General features: G+C 31.0%; 1 protein-coding gene across 1 annotated transcript in view; it reads left to right on the top strand.

Moving 5' to 3' along the window:
- MS3_00001857 (uncharacterized protein) overlaps positions 1-11173 on the top strand; it is a gene marked incomplete at its 3' end in the record, with an annotated part of 81075 nt that extends 69902 nt beyond the window's left edge. The window contains exons 12-16 of the mRNA XM_012939553.3: positions 2633-3102; positions 5837-6149; positions 7170-7352; positions 9672-10142; positions 11064-11173. Coding sequence (XP_012795007.1) covers positions 2633-3102; positions 5837-6149; positions 7170-7352; positions 9672-10142; positions 11064-11173 — 1547 coding nt within the window. The remainder of the gene's footprint in view (positions 1-2632; positions 3103-5836; positions 6150-7169; positions 7353-9671; positions 10143-11063) is intronic.
- Positions 11174-14804: the final 3631 nt, after the last annotated feature.

The following is a 14804-nucleotide window of genomic DNA, read 5'->3' as shown; positions in this document are numbered from 1 at the left end:
CCACACTGGGTCATGTTCCCGTATCTGATTGTAAGACTGCGCAGCTTGATAATAAATTCGTTGAAAAGGAATCCCTGTGCTTAACTTCGTAGTTTTAATGTTTAAATAGGAATCATTTGTTCAATATATGCCTAAGTTGTCTAATATATCTCCCCTAGGTCGGTTGAATTCATTCACTTGATTAATGATCGATTTATTTGTCTGAGAAATTCAGTAGCAGTCAATATTACTTTGTTATAATAAAATACGTGAAATAATGTCAAGTTCCTCTTACATTCAGTGTGTTGTGTCACATCGAATTCTTTAATGATACTACTGACCATTAATTATCGAAAAAGACAAATCATTCTTATTGATTAGCTTTCCGAATCAAACTACTCTTTAAGACGATATTTTTGTGAATTTTGACGAGGCATTTTAAAGTAGCTACTTTGTGTACATACGTATGCAAATAATAACTAGACAGTAGTTCTATTTATATCTCGTCTGTTTTATTTTGGACCATATGGTTATGCGCTAATGGACAGTAGTCTTTTTATATCTCATATTCAGTTTTGTACAGTTATGTATTTGTTTACTTATTTACTCTAATCACTATCTTCTCATATTATATGTGCATAAAATCAGTATGATGTAACCACCGATGTTGATACTAATAATAATATTACTACTAATATTAATAGGAATGGTACATTTGCCAACTTTCATGATGATAAGAGCAGAAGGGGAAATATTTCTTTTTGGTCTGACGTTAATTATCATTCAGTCTCATCAATCATTCATCTTGTTTGCAAAAATGTAAATTTCCATATAGCAAAAGGATGCATAAAATAATTAATATTAATCAGATCAAAATTTTCTACTGCATTATTTGAAGAAATAATTTTTTATAATATCTATACATCAAATAGAATTTATAAAATAAAAAACGTGAATGGTTTATGGACTGAAGAAATCTGAAACAAGAGTTCAGTTCTAATTTGCAAGTGTAGTAAATAATATTTTATAGTTTTCTGTATGACTTGAAGTTCTATGCTCATAGATTAATTAAATATGACAATGCATATGAAGTTTGTAAAGATTCATTCAATTCAAAAATATTATACTAACATGAACTGATACCATTTATATAGCCATTGAGAATAAGGAACAAAAGTGATTTGTTTTGTTCTATATTTTTCCTTACTTCATCCAAACGTCAAATCATGAATGGATACTACTGATGAGTTTCAAATAAGAATGAAACAGCTTTTTAAAGCTGCATTGTTTATAAGGCCTTTCTGAATAATGTCAGTTCGTAATGAAAGTTAATTATCAAGTTGAACTTCTTTAGTTCACTGGTGAATTGGTAACTTTTTTGCTTAAATTTTAATATGATATCGAAGGTGAACCGTAATTATATATATATATATATATATATATATATATATATATATATATAAAGGAGGAGGGTTGGGCATGGGGTCGTGAACCCCATCCTGTAGAATAGGAATCTTGCTAAAAAATCGCCAACCAGGTTATATATATATATATATATATATATATATATATATATATATATATAACTAGTTAAGTACTTACTGTTGTGATTTAGCAGATCTTAAGTTGTAGCCCATGTCTACTTAGTTTGGGTTTAATTTAGGATCTGTGAAGTGGAATGAATATACATCTAGTTGATGAGTCATAAATAGAGCTTTATATATATCCTTGGTTGTATGCTCCTTTCGTCCATTAGATTGAATAAAGAAACGTATTCTACTTAGCTTTTTAGTATTTGTCCTATGCTAAATGATAATAATGACAGTAATTGTAACTCATTTGTCAAGTACAATTTGATTCGCTTGTCCTAAAGTTACGTCTGTGTTAGGGCTAGTGATACTATCCGTCAGTTGAATCGGAGTTCTTGAGTTATTGCTTCTAGGGTACAGCATCCTTTCCTCTCTTTATTCCTCTATAATAATTGCTTTTATCAAGAAGCAATCATTATTTAGAACATTTTTAATCATTCTGAAATTCTTAAAATAGATTACTGTTTGCACAAATGAGTAATTAGTTTGTTTACCAATAAAATTGTCATGCCTTTCAATAGCTAACTAGAACAAAGTCATGAAAATCATACAGTTGTGGCTTTTTTGATGAATATTATGGGTTTGAGAACAATAGTTTTGAATAAAGGATTTGTGATTATAAGCGATAACTAATGGCTTTTCATGCACCATGGGATGCTACAATATGACTCAATTTCTTAATATTTTTCTTGATTTGATTCTGGATGGAGTGCTTTGTTGAAAATAAATTAAACGTCACAGATAATGGACTACTTGAAAAATTGTGATTAACATTTTTAATAAAAGTCTGTATCTCATGGTAATGTATTCCCAAAACTACTAATCTTGTTTTAGTTAATACTGTATTTCAACAGTTTCTAAAAAGTGTAATTTGGTTTTATCTGTGTAATCTCTTGAAACCATCAATTTCTACATTCTAATTATCAGTTTTCTTTTCGAATTCATGATGATTTTTATTCAATAATTGTTATTACTTAGTTTTTCAGACTATTTTTGATTAGTGAATGACACTTACATACATTCATTTACAAATCTACGGTATTTCTTGTAAACGTTTTATATAGAATATGCCAGTTTTGAGCAACATTTCAGTCGTCAGCTTAAAGCAGTTGGTCATAAATTATCTTATAAATGTTTACATTCACTGAAAGCTAAAACTGCCAATGGAACAAGGACAGACAGTATAGACAAAGAATCACCAATTACCAGTTGTCAAGATAAAAAGCAATCTGGAATGAGTAAAGATAAACTGAAACAAAAAAACACTGAACATATTGATAAAAAAGGACAACAAAGTCGTCAACAAAAGCAAAAGCGTCAACTGACGAATGAAGCACCTGGCGAAGAGAGAAGACATGAAGAAAATGAAGCTAATGAATTGAATGAATATCCTCATGTATTATTATTACGCTCTCAAGTTGATTATGACCCAATGAAAGAGAATCATCACCAGGCTATACCTAAAAAAGTATTCACTCTAAAATCGGGTGATTTGGTTCACGTTATTAATACAGTTGATCCTGAATGGTGGCAAGTAAGTGCGTTTCTTTTTGTTTTTCTGGCTTGCCTAGTTTACCAATGTAAACTTAAATGGACATAAAATTTATTGTATCAACCATAGATAATATTTAGTAGAGTAATCGAAGTATCTGGTAACTTTATTAACAACTGTGAAGATACTACAATCTCCACAAATCCCCATACTGATAATAATCATGTACTCCTCAGTGACCATCTTTAAGATGGAACTCTTGGAGTTCTGGTGGAAGCTGTGACTAGTGGAGTCTAATCAATGATGGTTTTGAGACAGTTATCTACTTCAAACAATGGATGAGGAGTTGTGCAAGTTCATGGATCGATTAAAGTCAGACATTAACACCGTCGGATGCCGGTTCAGTGGTCTGGAAATTAAGCGTTCGCGTGCGAGACCGAAGCTCCTGGGTTTGAGTTCCACTTGCGGGATCGTGGGTGCGCAACCCTAAGCAGTTCCATACTAGGACAAATAGGCCGTTTAGTGTTTCTAGGTTTTCAGTGATGGTCTAGCTTAGATCGACTCGTGAAAATACTACAATTCCGACAAATTCCCATACTCAAAATTAATATGTTTAAATAGAGCAAGATCAACTAAGGTTGCAAAACAAAATAAATTCATCAGTATGTTTCACGGTTTCTTATTATCTGCAGACAACCTAAAATTACAGTTATTAATATAATTAATAACATGTTTGGCATACCTTATTTTGTAAAGTTTAGATAAATATTTGAAACGTAACCAAAATTGTAATAATAAGACTACAAAGTTTATGAATAAACTTAGTTAAGACCGATGTGTATTCATATGTTAGAAAGTAACAACGCCGAGTTAAACATGTTTCATAGTAATCATTAGTCATAATTAAGATCAAAGAGGTTAGGTAAGAGTAACGAACTTGACAACTGACTGCATAATCATTCAACAAGAAAAGAAATAAAATCAATTAAATTTGTGAACATCAATGAGATTATGTAAGAGATCAATATAAGACGAAAACACAGGCATAGTTGAAAAATTTAATGAAAGTTATTTGATAAACCATAGGAGTGAATGGCTAATCACATTTTTATTCTGTATACATTGGTCAGGTTAGAAAAATTTAATAGCGATTGCCACTGCTAAACGAAATGAAATTGTTTTTTTTTTCAGCTAGTTAATTTACTAAATTATTTATATTCATTTCATATCCGCTGTCTAAATAAATATGTGTTCCACTACTATCTTGGGTGAACTTACACCTGTAGAATGAATAAGACTGAGTTAAATTGTTGCATTGTAATAGGGTGTACTAAAATATAAACCTGTGTTATATTGGATGTTCTCAATTAATTTAGAGCTTATAAGCAAAGATGCATGGTGGCTAGCAGTGGAATCCAGGACGCGCGATTCGTCCTATTTGGGACTTGTCATCTGGATGTATCTTCACCTCAGAGTTGATGTTCACTCCGTGACTCGAACCCAGTACTGTTCGACTCAAATGCTATCAGTGGAAAGATTCAAGTAAACAATACCGAGTGAATTTGAACTTCACCCCATTGCACAAGCAAGTGACCATCAGGAGTCAGTAGCTAAGTCGATAACGTGATAGAATTGAAGTGAACGCTACTGGTTCGAGTCCCAGAGTGAACATCAATTCTGTGATGTAGGTATACCTGGCTAACGAGTCCCAAATAGTACGAAACACGCGTCCTGGATTCCACTGCTAGCCACCATCCGTCTTTGCTTATAATGCTTGTGACTTAAGGCAATATCGAGGCAATCCACACAGGATGCACATATGCCAATGAGAGACTGATTAATTGCAGTCCTAAACATCAGTGGGAAGATTCAAGCAAAGAATACCAAGTGAATTTAATTTAGAGCTTCTTTCACACATAATGCATAACTTTGAATAAATTCATTTTTCTATCTTTTTCTAATGTAATCATATTACTCGCTATGAATTAGAGCATTTCTTTAATTAACTCATTATTCATGTATGATGTCAAGAGAAAAGTCGAATTTATTATGCTATTTACGTCACTAATAATAAATCCTTCATCCTCCATTACACTGTACATCAAACATTTGATAAATCATGAAATTTCCTCAAGGTGACCAGTAAAAACCAAAACAAGTTTCTGAATGTTTTCAATTTATGGCTCTTGAAATTGTACAGTTGAAATGCAAAAATACACTGTACCACAATTTATAAATTTAAACAAGTATACAATTAAAAGATGTTTATGTAAAATAACCAATTGTTGTGTGAATAAGGAACTCAACTTGTTCATCTTTTCTTATACAAAATAAATATATTGAATCTGTAATCGATATCACAAATATTGTTATGACTTAAGTTTTATTTCCACTTCATTCAACATGTTAATGTGAAAAGTGCTATCAGTTTGTTTAATTTTTTTCTTTAATAAGCAGATTGATGGGTAGTAATGATAATTTAGATTGGTGTTAAAATTACTGACCTGTCCCAGAATATTATTTCCACTAATTTTTCTTCCCTTCATTGACCAGCATAAGTTTTTCTCTTTAATAAGTGTTGAAGTCAAGCAATAGTTCAATAGCTTTCAATCTTTGGAAATAACTTGGTTATTATGGTAGATCAGTAGTAATAGAAGTTGGTTCAACTAAAAAAGTGTTTTGATTCTTTGGGATATTTAGTTTATAACTTTGGGTGTGTTGTACAATACCACCGTGATATACATTCCAATTTTTTTTTTAAATACTTACTTACTAGGCCCAGAGATTTGATCCAGAAACCAATGAACCAACTGGTCCAGTCGGTCTAATTCCTAGTCGTTTACGCTTAGAAAGAAAAGAACGTACTAAGACACGTCATGTCAATTTTATGGCTAGAAACAGTCGATCTGTTGACACACCAATTAAATCAAATGATCCCTATGAAAGAAGACGAAAAAAGGAGAAACAGTCATTTAAAACATCTAACTCAACTCATTCTTTGGTGGAAACTGTTAATCAATCTAAAGATTTTTATTATTCAAAAAACAATACGATGAATAATAATTTTCCACGTAGTTCAAGGAATAAAAGTAAGTTTGTATATGAAATTATATATATATTTCCCAGTCACTTCAGTAGATGAAGATTCACAATCTTATCAAACGATTTACACTTCAAATCACTCTATAAAAGCTAGATTATTGGTGATATGTCATACCTAAGGATAGTTGATTTGTATAAATACCTCACCCGTTTCCGCGTACCTACGGTTTCATAGCAATTTTTCATTTCCTCCAAAACGTTTTTAATTTGGTTATGTTATCCAGTGATCTATGTGGTCCCATCACCGATCAACTTGTAATTTAGTGTGACACATTCGTTGCCGACAGTAATTAATTAGGTCTCACTCAACTTGGTCGAACCTCAATAGTTCCGGGTCTTGACTAATACTTCTGGAATTCGCATCGAAAGCACTCACAAAATATTGTCGAATGGAAGAGATTTTTAGAAACTAGTTCAACACAGTTTTCATGACACTACTGATTTAGGACAAGACGTCTGCTTAGATCTTCTTGATTTTCAATAGCACTTTAACTGATATTAATTTGTATTGAAACAGTGTTCGTAAATTTATTTATCGAATACTAATTTTAGCTGTGACGCAAGTGTAAATAACATGATTGACCACTTTTTAAAATAATTTTAATGATTTAGCGTTTCCATCAAGATGATTTGTCCTATGTAGAGAGTTTGAACTAGGAATCAGTTCAATGAACTATAAACAGATTTCTGTCCCTTCATTCACGCAACATTGAGGAATGTATATTTTGTTAATTTTTACTCTGCTTACTATTACCGTATATACATGACCGTTTTAGAATTATTCCGTCGTGAATTTTTGGCACTGTCACATTATCTGACTTGGGAAGTTTTACTGCAAAGTTTTCATCGTCTTCTGGATGACATGTTCAGTTTTCTGATTAAATCATCCAGTTTATACTATGCAACAGTACTAAAAGTATTGATCTGAGTTACAAACTTTCCACATCATTATTGGTCGTCTTTATTTAATAGGACTATGGCAATTTCGTTTCTTTTTGCATTAACAGATCGCAGTCAATCTCGCCATCGTCGTCATCGCGACCACCAACATCATCCCTTATCTTACATAGCTGTTACTCCGGTTCATTTAAGTTTTGCTAGACCTGTTGTTATATTAGGCTATATGAAAGATAGGATTGCTGATGAATTATTATGTGAATTTCCTGATCTCTTTGGAACCGCTATCCCATGTGAGTACTTGTTTTTAAAAACAATTAAATCTAATGTCTATTTTAAGTATGTTTACTTAGAGTTTATCTATTGGTCTTGTTATCTTCAGTTTATTTGGAGAACATAGTGTTTCTGGTTGCTAATACTTTGTATGAGAGATGTGTTTAGTCGGATACAAGTGAAAGTATCAATCCATAGTCACACTTAGTTGTATGACAAAAAAGAGATTTGATGAAACTTATCAGTATATTAAATTTAAACGAGAGAAAATAGAGGCGGAATAGCCTTTCTAGATATTCTACTTATAAACAAACTAGATGGGTCACTGAAAAAACAAACAAACAAGAGAAGTACTTAGGCCTTCCAATGCACAAATTTTCTTAGTGTTTTTTCTCTACAACATAAAAAAGAACCGGTTAAGACACTTCATTATAGAATTAGGTCAATATGCTTCCCAGATGCAGTTGGTGAAGAAACAAATACAGTGCATAATTTCCCTAAAATAAGTGCGTACCCCGAGAAATTCATAAATAAACATTTATCCAAGAAAAGAGAAAAGTGACGTCATAACGGTGAACAGTCTATACTGCTACAATTCAAAGGTGCAACAACCAGCAAAAATGCTAATGCTAAAGTTGAGTAGGACAAATCAAAGAACTTTTGATGCTGAAGAACAACATTTAATGTTTTCTACGCTTCCGATGATTGCTTCTAGACTCCTCACCTCTTTTGGAATTATTACTTTTGAACGATGACTATAGAATCTGAAGAGAATTTATTGAAAAGAATATTCTTCATTCATGTATCTGTGTTTTTAAAAAGATAATCGTCATATTTTGTTCTGGCTGACAAGTTTTTAATCCTTATTGTTAACTCCAAAATGATTGAACGATATTATTGTTAACGAAATATATAGTCTATTTAACCTCATATATCCTCCGTCGAATAATCACGTTCATACAGAGTAAAAATTAAAATCTGAATAGGTGTTGCATATTTGCATTTCAGACATCCATGTGGGTAGGCAAACTGAACGAGTGAATATGAATAAATGAAGACAGACATATTTGCATTCAATATAATCGGTTAAGTTAGCAGTAAGCATTGGAAAGGTCAAAAAAACGTCAAACATCAACATGTACCTGTCTATCATGTTTATTCACTATACAAGCGTAAATTTGATCAAATGCTTATGACTTAGGTGATTAAAGATTACAATAGGTCACTACAAGTTTAATCGGTATTATTAGCCATATTATTTCAGATTTCTTTGATCCAACTACCAGTTGATTTAATTTTAATCAAATGTCTTTTGTGCTTATAACTATCATCGTTTTTATTATCGATATCAAGAGTAAGTCATTGTCAGTTCTTGTGATAATTATCAATTTTTACATGTTCTTTGTGATTATTCATGTCATAAATCTTATCATCTTTTCAAATTTTTAAGTAAAGTTAAATTATGTGATTATGAAGAGTTTTTACATCTACTATTCGCATTGATTTACACTTATTCAAAAGAAAAACTGAATTCATGAAATTATGACCTACATCTATTACTGTTTATTGGGAATTTCACTGATAAACTGGGTTGTCATGTTTTCCGTTTTAGCCTTTTTGTCAACTGTCTTTTTGATTCGTTCATACTATAAACATGTCATAAAGCACCATTTCAAAGTTGTTCGTATGATATTATTCGTTAATACAATTTGATTAACATCAACTGAGGGGAATGCACGTATAGTCCAAAAAAATCACATTGTTAAAGAGAAACACACATATTCATTCGAACTGGCTATTGTTATTAATTGTTTTAAAATCTTACTACTTGCCGTAAATTGTTTACAACTAAAAGATGATAATCTTTTTTAGCTAAATATTCTGTAATACTTAAATCCACTGTACGTTATATGGTTAATTAACCTATAGATTAAAATAAAATCAGATATTGAAAACTTTTGGATTAGACTCTGCCTTACTCATGAATAGAAAGCAAAATTCTCATCCCGATTATTATTGTTTAATTAAGTTGTTTGTGAATATCGATTCAATCTGAAGATTTTTGTCATGAATGTTAAATGTCTGTTGAAAACTATGAAGCAATAGAGAGGTGTGTCGTATTACTCCATAGATCCCTTGTAATGTGTCCATTCTGACTAAGAATTTTGCATTTTTCCCCTTCAGACATAACTGCAACCTTGAAATAAGAATATCACATTGACTGCATAAAATATTGTCAACTAAATACTTTAACTACACACTCTTTCTTCACCAAGTAAAAATATCTTTAATAGGTATTGCAATACTTATAAATTTCATTGTTTTTTGTTCGTTTAAAGATACAACTCGACCACGTCGGTCAAATGAAGTTGAAGGTCGTGATTATCACTTTGTAATCAGTCGAGAAATAATGGTCGCTGATATAGCTGCTCATAAATATCTTGAAGCTGGTGAATACAATGGCAATCTATATGGAACCCATTTAGATTCTGTATTTGAAGTGTCTGAATTAGGATTGCATTGCCTATTGGATGTTGGTGGGCCAGCATTAAAACGTTTAGAATCAGCTGGACTACCACCAATCGCTATTCTTGTGCTACCTGAGACAATACCAACTGATGAAAGTGATATTAATGATGATGTCGATGACGGTAATGATAATGATGATGGACGTTCTCCTCGTTCAAATGAACAAACAAAACAGAAAAAACTTAAACTTAAAAAGTGCTCTTCTGTTGAATCTGCAGCTTTTAAAAGTTTACAAAGTAAACTTAGTCGTTTACTGCAGAATTTTACTTCCTTTTTGACAGGTATGTATCGTCGTTTTTTGTAATGTATACCTTGATGAATTTTTAGTTATTTAATTAAGACGGCGATACTATAGATTGAAACTAACATATAATCATGTATATATAGTCTTCAAGTATAAAGTGTTTCGGAATAGCACTTACAATAATGAATTGTTGCGAAATAAAGTTCTTCAAAGCATTTTGATTAATAAATTTGGCACATGAGTGTCTGAAATATTAAAAAGGTTAGTTGGAATAATAATTTCATTTTGAAGAAATCTTAGAAGACTAACTATTCTTAATCAAGTAATATAATGTAAATTATTCGTCTCGGTTTTGAATTAATCAGTAGTATTTGTTACAAGATACTCACTTTATTAAACTAAAAACAGAAAAATGTAATTTAAATAATATGTCGTTGTTAAAACCTTTAGTTCGAGTCCATCAGCAAGCGTTTTTTAATAAGACTACTATAGAGTGAAATTTATGCAGAATCAGTATTTCAAATTTTTATGAAGTATACTTTCTTAAACCAGTCACATACTTTGCAAATAATAATTGTATCTTGACGCATTGTCAGTCTACTACGAGAAAGTTTTGACACCAATCTCGAAGTATTAATGAAGAAAACAGAATATTTATGATCAATATATACTAGTAAACCATAGACGTTTTTTTAAATAAGTTCTAGCGATTGTTTGGGATTTGTTTTAGGTGAATTATAAGCTATAGTACAGAAGCTTTTGGTGATCAATATTATGAAGCTATATGAACGACTGTGTGTACAGAGAAACATCCTTGTATAATCTAGATAGGTCTATTCATAGAGTGTACAAATCGTGACATTCTGTTGATGCTTACAAATATCTCTGTTAATTTTTTCTGTATTCCTTCTTTTCTTATCTTTATTCATTTGATTTCTATTTTCTGTTGATTACATAGCAATTATCACAACTGATGATTATGAAACAGCTTATAGCCGTGTTAAAGAAATCATATTCACTAATACTGGACCTATTGTATGGTTGAATTCACCTCAGTCAATACCATGACGAATGTAATAGTAATCATCAAATATTACAAATCAATCAATACATTTTATAGCCTAATCATTAGTATTATCATGAATGTTCATGTGTAAATAATATTTCTATCTTTTTCAAATACTCAGTAATCAAATATTTTTTCAGTGATCTTCCATGTTATTAAGCATTTATTTAATAAACAGAACTGTTACAAATAGAAATATCTAATATCTAATATTACAATGTATTCATGAACACAATTCATCTATATTTGCCCTCTAGACTATATATACATATAGATTCATATTTTAGTTACATTTCATTTTATGGATATATCCTTACCTAATTAATTTCTTCAATAGTTATTTTTTAATTTATCACTATTAACAATAGATTATTTATAAAATTAAAAAAAACAAAACATTCTATGTTCATTACCTCAAATGAATCATAATTGATGGAATTTATTTTTTATAATATGTGATATCAGTTGTTTTAATCTTTAATTAACTGTGATTTCATGTTTAATTTCACTCTTGTTTTTTTTTTTTTAAAAAAAAAAATCTTTCTTTTGAGTTCATTGAAAATGTTAGTTATTTGTTTCTATGTGTGTTTACGTAATATTTCGTTACATTATCCACTATATACATATTATGATGGAGTATACCAAAGGGATATAAATAGTTTCTTTTAGACAAAATTAGCTGATATATATAGATATATAATATGCTGTTTACCTTCATATATTGTGTATTATATATAAACTTATCAAACAGATATGAGTATTTTATAGATTTGTGTCATTTTGGATATATTTTCAGTATTTGTGCATATATTTAGTCAAGAGTATATAGTTATATTTATAACATTTATCAAATCTTTTACAACCATTAGTCGTCATGTTAATTTTTCGACAGGATTATTATCAACCTCTATTCCTTTCTTTTTTTTTTAATTTCTATCGAGATCATCTTTTTTCATTTTTTTTCCCTAAAAATCAGGTGTACATAAATCAATAAATAGATAGATGTGTGTGTGCTTGTATGTTTGTATTTCTCTCTCTCTCCCTCTCTTTCTATTAAAAAGAAAAAAACATGTTTGTCCATTACCACTAACAGTTCTTTCACATAAAACTTTAAAGAAAATAAACCAACAAAAACAAATAAATCTTTTAAATGATAACAATAATAATAATTATTATTATTATTCTCATTAATCACCTCATAATCATCATTCTCGTGTTAGTTTTTAATTAATACTATGATACTCATCTTTTGTTTGGTTGCCTTCTGTTGTTAGTCGTCTGTATGTAAATATATATGTATGTGAGTGTTCTATGTCACAGAGACACACACATCATTCTTGTGTGACTACTTCCGCCTTCGTTTTGCTTTTCTTTTACAATGGGTAGATTAATTTAAATAGTGATGGTACTGCTGTTCTAATATAATTATTATTGTTTATAAAAAAAAAACACAATCTAATGTAATCCTTTTTTCATTATTCTGTGTATTGTATCGGCTAATATCTACCGTGTTGATATTTTTATTGACTTAATCGACCATTGTAGATATTATTTGTTCGAATAAGTTGGAGAGACTAATTCAATTCGCAAATGACTTTTGTCGCATGTTAATGTCCACCGACGAACCATTGAGAACGAAACAGTTCTCGTGTACTCACGAGTGACTGAGTTTCGCGCTGTATTGCTGAACGATTATAGTCAGCAACCTGAACTGTCGAATTTGAACTCAGTAGTATAAATATTGAAGTCTCTTAGGAATATTGCCTCAATTACTCTCTTCTCAGGAGTCCCACATTGGGGCGAAACGGCTGTTCAATGCCCCCTAATATTCGACGATTGCACATTACATCTCTGACGAAAATCATTTTCTGATGACAGGTATCTAAGTTTAAAACCGTTGCCTCAGCAGCAACAGAGAGTATAGCGAGAAAATTAAGCTCATCATAACTTTGTGGTTTACTAGTGTAGAAAATTCCGAATACTTTGATAACACATCAATTTTTTAAATCCCTTTTTTCTCATAGATTCATCCTAACCTACCAACTTGCTTACGGACATTGATGCCAAAGATAGGACTATATCCTATTTATTTAAATTCTGTTTACTAATTAACCCAGAAAGAAAAAACTCCTGATGTCCCTACAAAGTTAGATCTATCATAATCCTTTCTTCATATGTCTGCTAATAATTTCATGTTATCGTTCTTCACTCATACGTTCCGTTCCACTTTCAGAAGTGAACATGTTCAACAGATTGGTAGTATTTTTAAGAGTTGCACCTTGAGACCCTTACTAGCCGACGTGCTTTTATATCATATATTGTAATTGTATTTATTAGAAATATATAAGTAACAACATAGTGACAAATCCAAAGGTGATACTTATCTACTAATTAACTATGGGACATTAGTCAATCTTCTGATGAAAGGATAAATAACCAGCTAGCTTCGGTGGATATACTTATTAGTAAAAGTTTGTAGAAGTCTAACACTTAGGATTGTTTTTGTCTAAACTGGTTTAAGACTCAGCTTATGTAAATAGCAAATGTTTTATATTGCCGATATTATTCATTTTACATTTATTCTCGTATGCTTTTTTATCGTACAACTAGGTGATTTGTTCAGATGAGTGAGAATAGTTCATTTATTCTACGATATTACAGTTAACTACCCAACATTAATAAAACAAATTTGCTTTTTTTAATTAAAAAACATTTCAATGTAAGACTTACTGATGTAATCTATAAGTAGTCTAATATCATGTGTTCTTTAGTAACTAGCTTCGAAAAGAAGTTTCTGGAGTTCTAGTGAGCAGCTATGATCAATGGAGCTCAACCATTTCGAGTGTAAGTCGGTCATCCAACAGAGACGGTTGAAAATGGTCGCGTATTTTCGTGGACTGACTGAAATCAAACATTAATACCATTGGATGCCGGGTCAGTGATCTGGAGGCTAGGCGTTCGTCTGCGAGACCGAAGATCCAGAATTCGGTTCCTGCGTTCAGGGTAGTGAGTGCACACTGCTAAAGAGTCAAATACCAGGACAAAATATCCATCCAGTGGTTTAACTTAGATTGGTTCGGTATTTCAATGAAATTTAACAATCTCCACAACTCTGTACTGACAAAATAGTCTAATAACCAAAATATCGTGCTGGTCTTCGCTTAATAAGGTGCTGCTTTCATCTGTACAAGATTAATTTTACTTCATAGGATTTTAGCAGTGGTAATTTATCACTGGGATATTCGACTTACTGATGAGCTTATTTGATTATATGAGAAAGATCGTCGATTTATATCAACTGATATCGTCTATCATTTGGAAAATGGAACATTGCTTTTTATGGAGGCACTTAACTGGATGTGTGACGGTTGTATAGAGTGACATCAAGCATGAAGATATGGTTGAAGGATCGTTGGTTAACTAGTTTCTGTCTTGTTCTGTATAGGGATGTTAGGGAAATCGATTTCCTTGCTAATCATAGTTGCCAAGATAAACACTGAAAGTAACCCTCATTAAACTTACATAATAGTTAGGCTCAACAATAAACCCATGGTTATCATTGAATATAAAATATAACAGAACTAAATGAATCAAAATGATAAAATATCAAATAAAACAATCAGAAACTATTTT

The sequence above is a fragment of the Schistosoma haematobium genome, chromosome 1 (assembly GCF_000699445.3).
Source record: "Schistosoma haematobium chromosome 1, whole genome shotgun sequence".
Classification (NCBI taxonomy): domain Eukaryota; kingdom Metazoa; phylum Platyhelminthes; class Trematoda; order Strigeidida; family Schistosomatidae; genus Schistosoma; species Schistosoma haematobium.
Note: the sequence above shows the minus strand (reverse complement) of the source record. Positions and strands in the feature narration are given on the sequence as shown.